The following is a 13,409-nucleotide window of genomic DNA, read 5'->3' on the forward strand; positions in this document are numbered from 1 at the left end:
GGGGGGGCCTTCCCGTCCAGACCTATACATATATGTTTAGGAAAATAAATAAAAAAATAAAAAAATTAGGGACATTAGTAAAATTCATGTGTGTAGTGGTAAAAAAGGGGAGGAAGAATCCCCCCAAAATGTAAAAACTAATTAAGTGTTATAACTTTAAGGCCTCGTACACACGATAGGTTAACCAGAGGACAACGGTCTGATGTACCGTTTTCATCTGTCAAAACCGATCGTGTGTGGGCCCCATAGGTTATTTAACCATCGGTTAAAAAAAAGCCAACTTGCTAAATTTAACCAATGAATTCCTAACCGATGGTAAAAAACAATCGTTAGTAGGCACAACCATCGGTTAAAAATCCACGCATGCTCAGAATCAAGTCGACGCATGCTTGGAAGCATTGAACTTCGTTTTTTTCAGCACGTCGTTGTGTTTTACATCACCGCGTTCTGACACGATCGGTTTTTTAACCGATGGTGTGTAGGCGCGACGGACCATCAGTCAGATTCATCGGTTAACCGACGACAACGGTCCATTGGACCGTTCTCATCGGATGGACTGATCGTGTGTACGAGGCTTTAGAAGGCCTTCCCATCCAGACCTATACATATATAGTATAGTAAAGTATAGTAAACAGCGAGAGATTCGTTCATTAGTACTGTATCGTGGTCAACTAACTTCCTGTTGCATCTCTGATCTTCTCTAATGGTACATGCATATAGTAAAAAAATAACCTGTAAGGGTTTTTTAAACCTTCCCTCTCTATCCAAAACTGACATTAAGCCTAGGTTCACACTGCTGCGAATTCAAAATCGCGGTAAAATGCGGCTGCGATTTTGCCGCGATTTCGGCCGCAATTTAATGTAAATCGCGGCCCGAAATCGCAAAAAGTAGTACAGGAACTACTTTTTGAAATCGCAGATGCGGCGTCACACTGATTAGGACAGTGCCATTGCCGACAATTGCCGCCGATTTGAGATGCGATTTGACATGTCAAATCGCATCTCAAATCGTTCCAAATCGTACCCAGTGTGAACCAGGGCTCAACAATATGTTTCAAGACAGTATTTAAGAATCTAGACTCTAGTCATAAGAATCAAATGCTTCTTTTTACAACACTAAAACTAATCATATGATTGTAGTAGGCGGGCCTCACAATGTAGCACTACTTTCAGCTAGTGCATTGTAATAGCCAAATCCCTTATACTTGCAGAACAAAGGTTTGTTCATAAGGATCAATAATACAGTTTAGTGACCTAGGAAAACCTTTTACTTACCTTGTTGTATATTAGGAAAGGTATTCCAAAAACACTTTCTGCAGGCCTCTTGTTGTTCCATACATGAAGCTTGATGTATCAAAGTATTAGTTCAAAGATGTTATTCACAGTAACCAATTCAATTCAAACATGACCTGTATGGTTGGATCTAAGGCTACTTTCACAGGAGGCGGACTCCATCTCTCCACTGATCTCCGCTGAGCCGGTGGATTACAAGTCCCTCTCTGCTCACTGAGCGGGGAGGGGCTTGTGCAGCACCGCTGTCTCCTATAGAGATATCTGATAAAAACGGACAGCATGTTTTCATGTATCGCCATACGTCTGATTTTGGCGGGTCGGATGTCAGCAGACATGTCTTCACTGACAACCCGACGCTCCATAGGATTGCATGGAGGGGCCATTCAGGTCCGCCGACAAAACAGACAGGCCGACCTGAACGGTCCGACCATGTGAAAGTGGCCTAACTTGTGAAACATTAAGCAGAGAGAGCTTAGACTTCAAGGAGCAGACCCAATCTCTACACATGGGGTATTCTTTGGAATCAGGCAGCGGTGGATAAAATGATTTTGGTAAAGTTACAGTTGTTAACTTTTGTAGTGTTTGCCATATTGTATTAACGATTCACCAGCTGATTTCACCACATAGTTTAACTTATTTTGATAGAAAGTGAATAATGGAATCCCTCTACCACCCACAAAGATGCCCCCAACTAGGCCCAATGTCAAGCCAACGGGTAAGCTGTGAAACTTGTAATTTATTTTTCTGCTGTGTTATGGCTACCCCCTGCCTTAAACTATATCTGTTTTCTCCAGGTAATCCATCACTAGATCTGGATGTGCCAAAGAGACCTGCCCGTGACCTACCAGAACAAAAAAAAGAGGTACTAACATATTGCAAGAAGCTGGTACTGTAACTTAATATAAATTAAATATATTTATATTTGGGCAGCACAGTGGCTAAGTGGTTAATGCTTCTGCCAAGCAGCTCTAAAGTTGTTGGTTCGAATACAAACCACAACACTACCTGCCTGGAATTTGCCTGTTCTCCCTGTGCCTGCGGGGGTTTCCTTTGGGTGCTCCGGTTTCCTCCCACACTCAAGACATGCTGGTAGGTAATTGGTTCCTGTCTAAATTGTCCCTAGTATGTGTATGTATGAATGGGAGTTAGGGACCTTATATTGTAAGCTCCTTAAGGGCAGGGACTGATGTGAATGTATAATATATATGTAAAGAGCTGCATAAATTGCCGGCGCTATATAGGTACCAATAATCAATAAATGAAGGGCTAGTAAGCTGAAAAGATACATTTTTTTATAGAAAAGAACTATTGAAAACATTTTAAAGCTCTATAAAAATGGCTTTATCCTACTAGGGGTGAGAATCTCAAACCTTATACTGTATATACATATTAATAATATATATTCGGTGGACACATCGGACACTTTTGACACATTTTTGGGACCATTCACATTTACACAGCGAACAGTGCTATAAATATGCACTGATTACTGTATAAATGTGACTGGCAAGGAAGGGGTTAACACTAGGAGGCGAGGAAGGGGTTAAATGTGTACCCTGGGAGTGATTCTTACTGTGGGGGGAGGGGACTGACTGGTGGAGGTGACCAATCAGTGTCCCTATATACAAGGGACACAGCATCGGTCTCCTCTCCCTGACAAGACGTGGATCTCTGTGTTTACACACAGAGATCTACGTCCCTGCTCTGTCACTGCCGATCGCGGGTACCTGGCGGACAACGCAGCCGCCAGGCACGCGCATCGGCATCTCAGTGATGCGCCGGGTACGCGTGCCCCCTCCAGTGGCTGGAGGACCCGAGGCCATAAAAAGACGGTCTCCTGGCATTGTAAAGCCACCTTGTGGCCGTCTTTTTACAATGGCCCGGGTTTGAAGAGGTTAATGACCACCTTATGGGTGTTTAAGTTCTGAAGGGAAAAGGCTTCACTGTGGGAGCTGGTCATGTGGACAAGGCAAATTGTAGTTTACTGATTCATCACAATCACCATTGTCAGTGCCAAGCCTGAAATAACTAATAGCATAATTTAGATTGCAGTCAGCTATTAAATTGTGAAGCAGTGCTAAATGTCTTGTATTCTTTTGAAGCATTTGAAATTGTATATATATATATATATATATATATATATATATATATTTTTTTTTTTTTCTAAAATGAATAGTTGGTACTGACATCAAAGCAGTGGCTGTATGTACAATACTGTATATGTGCGTCTTTCTTAATAAGGTGAAAAGAGAGGAACTGTTGTTGTATGTTTCCTCTAGAACAGGGATCTCCAAACTACGGCCCTCCTGCTGTTGCCGAACAACACGTCCCATGAGGCATTGTAAAACTCTGACATTCACAGACATTACTAGGCATGATGGGAATTGTAGTTCCTGGAAAACTGGAGGTCCATAGTTTGGAGACCCCTGCTCTAGAGCAACCACTCAAACTTTTTAATCCAGACTAACCCTTAAAATAATTTTTAGGCCTCCGGGAGCCCCTGCCTTAACCAGCTTATTAGGGGCCCATTGGGAAAAATGGTGGTTAGTGGAAAGAATACCACTTTAGCTTACAGACAGCCACAAAGATCATTGGTGACATGCCACTGGCTCTGCCAAATGATGTTCATCCTGGAACTATGCAGGCACCGTCAAATGGAAGGGCATTTACCACAGCTCAAGCAACCCCTGAAAGAGCCCTAGTCGAGAAAGGCTGCTTTGGAGAGAACGGCGTAGTGGAGCAATTATCACATGTATCTTGTCTATTCTAGGCCAGTGAAATGAAATGAACCCTTTAAGACCTTATCTTTTTGTAAATATGATATCATCTTTTATACAGGAGACAGTGAAGGTGAAAGCTGGTCAACAAATGCCTCTTCAAAAGGTGGAGATGGTTGTCAGTTTGCAAAGTGTACCTCAGACCAAACAGGAGGTCACGGTGGTAAGTATACAAGTGTTGAGCTTCCACATTTAACAATAATCTCCAATCAAGTTTCTCTTCATCACACCAGCATTTAATTAAATTATTTTATAGAAGCACAATGGAAAGTAAGCTGTTGACCTCTAAGTAGGGTTAGGACTTGGGAGTGGGATGTGGCCCAGAAAACCAATAGCTAACAGTTTAAAATTACACTAAACTCTGAATTAAAAAAAAAAGAAAAAAGTAGGGCTGTGACTGATTAAAATTTTTGTGTTCGATTAATCGTTTTTTTTTTTTAAATCGATTAATCGACTAATTTCGATTAATTAACGCATATACAGATAGAACTACTTTTAGCTGATCTCCTTGCATTGCAACTCTGCATTAGCCACTGGTAAATGTGGTGGGGGCAGCATGGGGGCAGATGTGTATATTAAAGCATATGCCCCCATGCTGTAATATACACATCTGCCCCCATGCTGTAATATACACATCTGCCCCCATGCTTTAATATACACATCTGCCTCCCATACTGCAAGAATATACACATCTGCCCCCATGTGTACATTACAGCATGGGGGCAGATGTGTATATTCTTGCAGTATGGGGTCAGATGTGTACATTACAGCATGGGGTCAGATGTGTACATTACAGCATGGGGGTAGATGTGTACATTACAGCATGGGGGCAGATGTGTACATTAAAGCATGGGGGCAGATGTGTACATTACAGCATGGGGGCAGATGTGTACATTACAGCATGGGGGCAGATGTGTATATTCTTGCAGTATGGGGGCAGATGTGTATATTCTTGCAGTATGGGGGCAGATGTGTATATTAAAGCATCTGCCCCCATGCTGTAATATACACATCTGTCCCCATGCTTTAATATACACATCTGTCTCCCATACTGCAAGAATATACACATCTGCCCCCATGTGTACATTACAGCATGGGGGCAGATGTGTATATTCTTGCAGTATGGGGTCAGATGTGTACATTACAGCATGGGGTCAGATGTGTACATTACAGCATGGGGGCAGATGTGTACATTACATCATGGGGGCAGATGTGTACATTACAGCATGGGGGCAGATGTGTATATTCTTGCAGTATGGGGGCAGATGTGTATATTAAAGCATCTGCCCCCATGCTGTAATATACACATCTGTCCCCATGCTTTAATATACACATCTGCCTCCCATACTGCAAGAATATACACATCTGCCCCCATGTGTACATTACAGCATGGGGGCAGATGTGTACATTACAGCATGGGGGCAGATGTGTACATTACAGCATGGGGGCAGATGTGTACATTACAGCATGGGGGCAGATGTGTATATTCTTGCAGTATGGGGGCAGATGTGTATATTACGGCATCTGCCCCCATGCTGTAATATACACATCTGCCCCCATGCTTTAATATACACATCTGTCCCCATACTCCAGGAATAATATATACATCTGCCCCATAATTTTACCACACACAGATGGTTGTCCTTTCTTACCTGGCTATCAGGCAGGCAGACCCATCCGCAGAGTAGCTGATGGACACACGTGCGCAAGGGAAGAGGATACAAGCAGGCGGGCAGGTGATGATGACGTCAGCGCGCCGCTACTCGGCTGCCGCCGGGTGGACCAAGATGGCCACGGCTCCGGAGCTAGGCCGAAGCCGCGGCCTTTCCTATGGGCGAGACCGCGGAGCTCACTCCGCGGATCGTCCTCGATCAAAATAATTTTAATCGACCAAAGAAATTAACGATTAATCGACCAATTAATCGTTAATTTCCGCAGCCCTAGAAAAAAGTATATTCTTAATGCAAAAAAGTACCTTCTATTGCTCTCTGCCTCCTCCCAGTTCATTTAATATTTACTGCTGTGATCTAACATCCTCTTGGAGGGTGGCAACATTTGTTCTCCATGGTCTCACTGTATGTGGGAACATAGCCGTCTTTCCTTATTCACACCCAACATGGACTAGGGACTATGGACTAGGAGTGCACACGTAATGAACTGAAGTGAAGGAGGAAAGGAGAAGCTCAAAAACACACAGATGATGTTACAAGAAGGCAGAAAAACACTGTAGGAAACAGTTCCATGAAAAATAGATAGCATGGCCATTAAGTAGTAGATGTGCATGTATTATTTTTGGAGAATTAGGATATTGTTTAGTGTCACTTTAACGGATAACTAAGTCAAGAACAAAAATGTTATATATTGCAGCTTACAAGTCCTTAGATGTGGTGGCTGTATTCATTTTCTTATTTTTCAGGCTAGGAACACTTTCAGCTAGTACAGAAATATCTGTTGTGTTTGTCGCCCCAAATAGGGATAAACCATAGGAGGGTGCGAGAGACAACCACCTGCCTCCCCCCCCTCTTATTTTTTTTCTTCTTCTCTTCTGCCTCTTCTCTTAGCCTTCCTTTTGCCTTCTCCCACTTTGATGCACAGGGACCCCTTTCCAAGTAATAGCCACAGCACCAGACATAACTCTATGTCGCCCTATTCCATACTCTACCACAAGCTTCTCTAAACGTAAGCGTACCCTTACCTTTACTTAAAACAGCACCATACTGTACCCTCTAGTTGTACGCATACTCCTAATGACATCATTACAGCTGGATCTGGCCTGCACAAGGGATTTGGCTCCTTCGATATTATCCCAAGCTTAAAAGAGAAGCATGGTAATATTTTTTATTTAAGAATCATACTTACCTAGGTTCGATACTGCATCTGCCCCTCGCCGACTCTACGGCTGATTTTCGAGCAATCAAACACCACTGATCACTCGGTTCTCAGAGCTCCCTGAGCAGAGAGCTGGCGACTGTCAGTAGCAGCTGTCTTCTTTACCTCGCCAGCACTCACTGGAGCGATGGACTGTGGAGGGGGTGGGAGCGACCATGTCAGGCTCTCAGGGGCTCACTGAAAGGCTGAGCTGAATCCCCACCATATGGTTGCAATCTTTCCCAAGCTTGGACCGGCTCTGTGGCGTCAGCTGACAGTGGGTTTTCTAAAAAAGGGGTCACAGTAGTGCCGAATGGACTGCACTTCTGTGATACACAAGAGAAGTACAGCCATACAAGCTTTGGCTGTACTTCTCCTTTAACCTCTTGGTCTATGAGCCTTGAAGTTTAAGCACTTTAAATCCACTCATCTGTAGCCTGAGAGACCCGGTGGGACATTTATTACAAGGTCTCTCCTTGTAATTACTGGAATGTCCTGGGGCATGTTTGTTTTTCAAGCCTCCTCTGACTATTGTAAAACCCACCAAGACTGTGCACTCACTTCACTTGCACAGTTATGACCAGATCCTTTCTTTGTTTCTCCAGGCCAAGCAAGACCAGATGTGCGCAAGAGAGCCCGTAGGTGAAGAAGACAGCCTAATAACATTACAAGTACACACAGAGTTCACTGTAAACCTGTCCGTGAAAAAGGACATCACTTATACTGAGCTACAGCATCATCTCAGACAAAAGCTTAAGCAACATGGAGAGCAAATTAACATCCAGCTGAGGTACGAACATAAAGGTTGCCAATTTCCCATAGCTTCCAGTTTCACCGTCCCGTTCTTTTTATGCTGCATTTTTTTCTTGTTCTTTGACTTGTTGGCATATATATATATATATTTATAAAACTGGTAAAAGATTAGTTTTGTAAAGTTAATAATGGCAGCCATTGAGCATTCAATTTTTCAGGTTTCTGTCGACCAACTATTATGAACTTCTTTCTGACTGGTTCCTGTAAAATGTTGCACACAGTTCAGTAAGCCTAGATGTCAGTAGTGCCATTAGATGCAATTTACCCTGTATGCTCTGTTTACAGAGGTTTTTACCCTCTAAAATTACCCAGTTGACTGTACCCTATTTGAACCCTAAACCATCAGCAATTTTCGGGCTCCTTACACAGCTTTAAGCCTTGGCCCACAAGGCCTGACCACCATTTTCCAGGGCCTGCCCACTGGCCATCCTCATCTTGCAAGGAGACAGCCCAATTTACAAGAAATGTGATGTCTAATAACTTTTCCACAGTTAGCAGGCAGTCAGGTAGGCTATATGCAGAGTAGCTCTTCCACATGGGTTCACACTGCCACCTTTGTGTAGCGGATTCCGCTTGCTCAGCGGGAAATCGTTCCACTGATCCCCATTGAGCAGGCAAATGACAAATCTGTGTCTAAGACAGTACTGTTCTCTCTTCTATGGGAAAATCAGATGGAAACGGACCACCATGTGTCTGATTTTTGCGGGCAGGATCGGATGGCTGTGGTGCCGGCGGACATGTGTCACTCCATAGGGCATGGGTGCTTAACCCTGTGGCCCTCCAGATGTTGTGGAACAACAAGTTCCATCATGTCTTTGAGAGTCATGCTTGTAACTGTCAGCCTTGCAATGCCTCATGGGATTTGTAGTTCTGCAAAAGCTGGAGGGCCACAGGTTAAGCACCCATGCCATAGGGGGAGACTGCAGGGTCCGATCAGGTCCACCTGAAAAAATGACAGGCAGACCTGATCAAACAGCCCATGGAAAAGGGCCCTTAACCTAACCCTTGAGTGAAAAATACTCACCTTCAAGCGCAGAAGTTGTTGCATGCTGCCCAGCAGGTTCCCATAGAAACAACAGTATCAAGATATACTTTTCAACTTGGCAAATACACCCTGCTGCCCTGTTGGCTGTAACTGGTTTGCATTTCTGTGGAAGCCCTTTTGGTGACTTGCTGGGTGTATGCAGTGCCTTCTACATTGGAAGTTGAATATGTTTTATTAAAAAAAGATAAAGAGGGTCAGGAGACAAAACCCAAACTCATTCTTTAACCTAAAAATGTAAACGTGGCCCCACCAACTACAAATATTAAATTTCCTTTACATCCTCACCACCCCTCTTTTAGCCACAAGGAGAAATAGAAAATTCTCCTGTACTTCCCAATATCGATAACCATGTGCCTCCCCTTCCTCCTATATGACAGCACTGGTGCTAGGTACCCGTCAACAGCATTAAAGTGAACACTAAGATAATCCTTGCAGATCTGTGCTTCCTTTCTCTTGCACAATAAATCTCAGGCTGTCCTGTGTCAAGTTTGGCACCATTAAAAACTTTTATTCCAAGGACTCCCTGTGCGAAGATTTTAGTGCAGAAAATAGCTAATTCAAACAAATTGATTGTCTGCCATGGAATGGAATATTGGGACAATGTATACATGAAGCTTCCCCAGTTGTCAGCATTGTGTTGATTGTATGGTTTATTAATTAGTTACAGGGATTCTGAGGAGAAGCAAGTCACTCCAGTGAAAGAAGATGCTGACCTCAAGAGAATGTGGGAACAAGCCAAGCAGAATAAGCTCATCCTGTGCTGTAAGGTAACTAAACAAAAGAACATGTATTAATCAAATGGTTGTGTCCCTTTCTACCCGATAGTAGAAAACTGTTGGTGAAATTTGCCTACATTCAGCCACAATGACTACATTATATGTTGGGCATCATATGGGTTGGGGTCAATCTTTTCCTTCCACTGCCATATCTACAAACCAAGTATGGATCTAACTTTTTGTACAGGGACAATTATCTCGCTGAAACAGGAAAGGGCATTCCCCAACACCATGGTTGTAAATCTTAACGCTCCATTGACTGTTTTTTTTTTTTCTAAAAAATTGCATCACTGTATTATTTAGCAATAAGTTACAATAATAGAAGAGAGATAAAGAAACTTATTTTGTTGCGTAATTGTTGACCACTTTTGGCTAATACTTTATGTTAGCCAATATGTTGTATTTGGCTAATGAGTTAGGTGAGCACTTTAATATCTTTTAATGTATATCTGCAGGACGCATATAACTGCGTGGGTAGACCTATCCTATATCACATGAAAGCCATCTACCAATATTCTCCAGAAGGACCAGAAGATCTGACCTTTAACCAAGGCAACATCATTGATATTCTCTCAGAAGGTAAAACAATTACATCTTTGCTCATTAATTAACCCATGTGGTGCCAATGCAAGTTGGGGATTGGTCAAGGCTCCTTAGAACACCCTAAACAGCTCCACCTCCCCTCTCCACCTCTCTTTTCAGAAAGTACCAGAACATTCTGGAAAGAAGTTGGAGGTCTTAACGATGCTGCTTGTGAATCACCAGCTCAACGCTGGGCCACTCCCAACCCTGATCAAAACAAACAGGCCTAGCTACCAGCTAAATTGCCTATTCTGCCAGAAAACCCTATTTACATCTATCTAGCAACCTAGAGGGTGCTACATAAGCAAAGTCAAAATTCTCCTCCAAAGTGAACACCCTTTTTGCCTTTAGTATATGAACCCAACAATCCCTATTATGACCAGTCATGGCTAACTTGTGCAAAATACATGCAAATGTTCTAAGGGAGTGTGTTTAGAGCAAGCTCGCAGTGGCCAGTTGTACTGCTCAGCATAGTAATTTGTTGCACATCAGCTTTCATTTTCTACCCTGAAATGACAGCTGAAATACATTGTTTTGCTGCTCAAATCTGTCTTTAAAATTTACACTTGTGAATCAGGTAGGCACCTATCATTATATACATTTTTAGAGTGAAGAGGTGCATGTTACCATCAATAGAAAATAAAAACCCACTGCTTTCAAACTTCTTCATGTGCCCTCAAGCCTAGGCATCCTAGATCACATGATCTTTGACTTGCAGGAGAATTATGGGTGTTGTACATTGATACAGCAGAAGGCCTATTGTTTTAAGACAGATGGGCCTTGTCTGGCGGTCTTGCAGTAAAATAGTTGGATCAGAATTGTACAATTATTGTGCAGCCCTATTCTGCAGGAATACATATGTAATAAGCAATATACGTTCAATCTTTATACTGTATAGGAACAAGGTTTGAATTTTTTTATACACATTGATATTATTTACATGAATGCAATTTCTCTTGCATGTACTGTATGTCACTGAAACCCTAGTCTAACCTTAATAATGTTCTTTTATCACCTGACAGTGAATGAGGAGTGGCTGGAAGGTCACTGCAATGGAAGAATCGGTATTTTCCCCAAGTGTTTTGCTACAAGACTTGAGTGAGACCTAAAAAAGGAAAGTGTATGTTGCATCTGAACTTTCTAATCAGCCAACAGGAAGAGTTGGCACAGTTCTGAGTTTACAATCGCAAAATATTGTACATCATGATGCCTTTATATTTTCCTATGGATTCTGAGAAACGTCAAGCTGACCAAGAATTCAGCTAATACCACTGTAATTCAGGATTTCAAAAATACATCTGCATTGACACCTGTGATGGGAATTTAAATATCTAATACAAATGGAACATTCAAACTGTCATACAACTTTCATGAACAGGCATGGATTTTGGTGTACAAAGGCCTGTCCTAGATGTTCAGGGTCCTAACCAGGGTCCACACAGCTGCTATGCTAGAACATCATGCCTCTTTGCTGTGAAAGTGCCAATATGAGTGATGCAAGCAGTGATACCATGACATCATTGATCAAGACATTTGGAAGCACAATTTGAAATTAATCGGTCAGCACATCTGAAAACATGTCAGTTTCTTAGTTCTGGCAACAAAATAGATGGAGTTTATTTTACCCACTTTACAACTGAACTACTTAACTGTTGCTTGCATTTAATTCCTATCTGTTTATTTATTTTTGTTTCTGCTTTTACTATTTTTTCCTCCTCTGTACATAATATATATATATATATATTTATTAATTCGCCAAAGCACAATACCTGTAAATGCTTAATGCACTATTATATACATGTAAACTATAAATATGGTTGCCGATTTGGACTCTTATTGATGAATGTTCCCAGCTTCTGGTCACTTTCAGCGATGTTTATACAGGCTGCATGGCCTGCTCTTTTGGTTGTGTATGCTCTGCATTATTATTTGTGTTCTGTAATGTCCAGCTTTACTTGCTCATATGGAGCTGTCATATATTATATTATAGGATTCCTTAAACACAAAATAATTTTTTTTTTTTTTTTTTTAAATGCCTAATGCAAATCCAGCCCTAATCATGAAAAATGGTTGGTATAAAATCATATGTCTGAGGCTGGGTTCACACCATTGTGAATTGGATGTGGGAACCCCAATAGCAGGAGATTTTGACTGGCTCTCTATGGAACCGGTTCACATATCTCCGCAGCAGGTCCTGTGCGTTTTGCAGAATTGAGGAGACTGTCCCCGGACCAAGTCTGTCCCTGGTTTTGTCCCCAGATTGGATTTAATAGGGGGCAGGGGCAATTTTAAGGACAGTCAGTGTAGAATTAAAATAAAAAAAATTGAATTACACACCCCCGCTCTGCCGTGACTATAGCATAGGGGGTGTTGTATTTTTTCCATTATCTGTGCCCCTTTCTGATGTTCATGTGCTGGTCGGAGCGGAGGGAATATTTCTTTAGTTTTGGGCGCATGCCCATTCAGCTTCACCCACATGTTCTTCTGCCTTTGGCTCAAATCCCGGCCAGCCACCTGCCTATCTCCTTGCCTTCCCTGGTGGAGTGATCTTCCTCCGCTCCCCATCCAGTAGTATCCGGGGCCCGAAGAGTAAGACTTGAGAGGCTGTGAGGCGGAGTCGACAAGCAGAGAGTCGCTGATTGTTGCCATTACTAGTAAAAAAAAAAATATGTCCCCGGATTTCATTTTAAAAATCTGGTCACCTTACTCTACACTGCTATTTTTTTTAACACGCCTCTTCCCATTAATGATTCAATTACACAGAATCTGCAGCATGCATGTCATGACTGTTGGGTCTGTTGGATAAACAAAAATCTTTAGGCTCTGTTCACATATGAGCCACATGCGGCTCACAGCAGGGGTCTGGTGCATGCTGGTTCACAGTTTCAGGTCCGATTTATGCCTGAATTTTGGAACCGGATTAGCATCTGAAACGGACCAAAAGACTCACAGCGTTTTTCTGCAAAACGCACAGGTTGGTATAGCTAAGTCACATTCAATCAGACTTCTAATGCTTTAGGCTTTTCACCACACTTCTTTGTGGCTTTCAGTTCACACAATTGTCAGGAACATACCCCAACAGTTACAGTTGTGTTCAAAGTGATAGCAGTTCAAAATCACTAACCAGATCAATCACTGTTTCGGTATAAATTATAGTTTTATGTAGCAAATAATTTACTAGTAGGTGTAGTAGAGTAATGGAAAACCAACAGACCCAACAGTCATGACATGCATGCTGCAGATTCTGTGTAATTG

The 13,409-nt window shown here is 42.3% G+C and overlaps 1 protein-coding gene across 2 annotated transcripts in view; it reads left to right on the forward strand.

The window, feature by feature from the left end:
• The window catches only part of NOXA1 (NADPH oxidase activator 1), a 66,632-nt gene extending 54,654 nt beyond the window's left edge, over nucleotides 1-11,978 (forward strand). Inside the window, exons 13-19 of one of the 2 annotated variants that reach the window (XM_040324502.1) lie at nucleotides 1,939-2,008; nucleotides 2,088-2,155; nucleotides 4,132-4,233; nucleotides 7,544-7,728; nucleotides 9,458-9,563; nucleotides 10,028-10,151; nucleotides 11,177-11,978. In XM_040324502.1, the coding sequence (XP_040180436.1) occupies nucleotides 1,939-2,008; nucleotides 2,088-2,155; nucleotides 4,132-4,233; nucleotides 7,544-7,728; nucleotides 9,458-9,563; nucleotides 10,028-10,151; nucleotides 11,177-11,256 (735 nt within the window). In that variant the 3' untranslated portion in view covers nucleotides 11,257-11,978. The remainder of the gene's footprint in view (nucleotides 1-1,938; nucleotides 2,009-2,087; nucleotides 2,156-4,131; nucleotides 4,234-7,543; nucleotides 7,729-9,457; nucleotides 9,564-10,027; nucleotides 10,152-11,176) is intronic. The other variant, XM_040324503.1, reaches the window with a different exon arrangement.
• Nucleotides 11,979-13,409: the final 1,431 nt, after the last annotated feature.

This window comes from Rana temporaria, chromosome 9, assembly GCF_905171775.1.
Source record: "Rana temporaria chromosome 9, aRanTem1.1, whole genome shotgun sequence".
In the NCBI taxonomy this organism is placed as follows: Eukaryota; Metazoa; Chordata; class Amphibia; order Anura; family Ranidae; genus Rana; species Rana temporaria.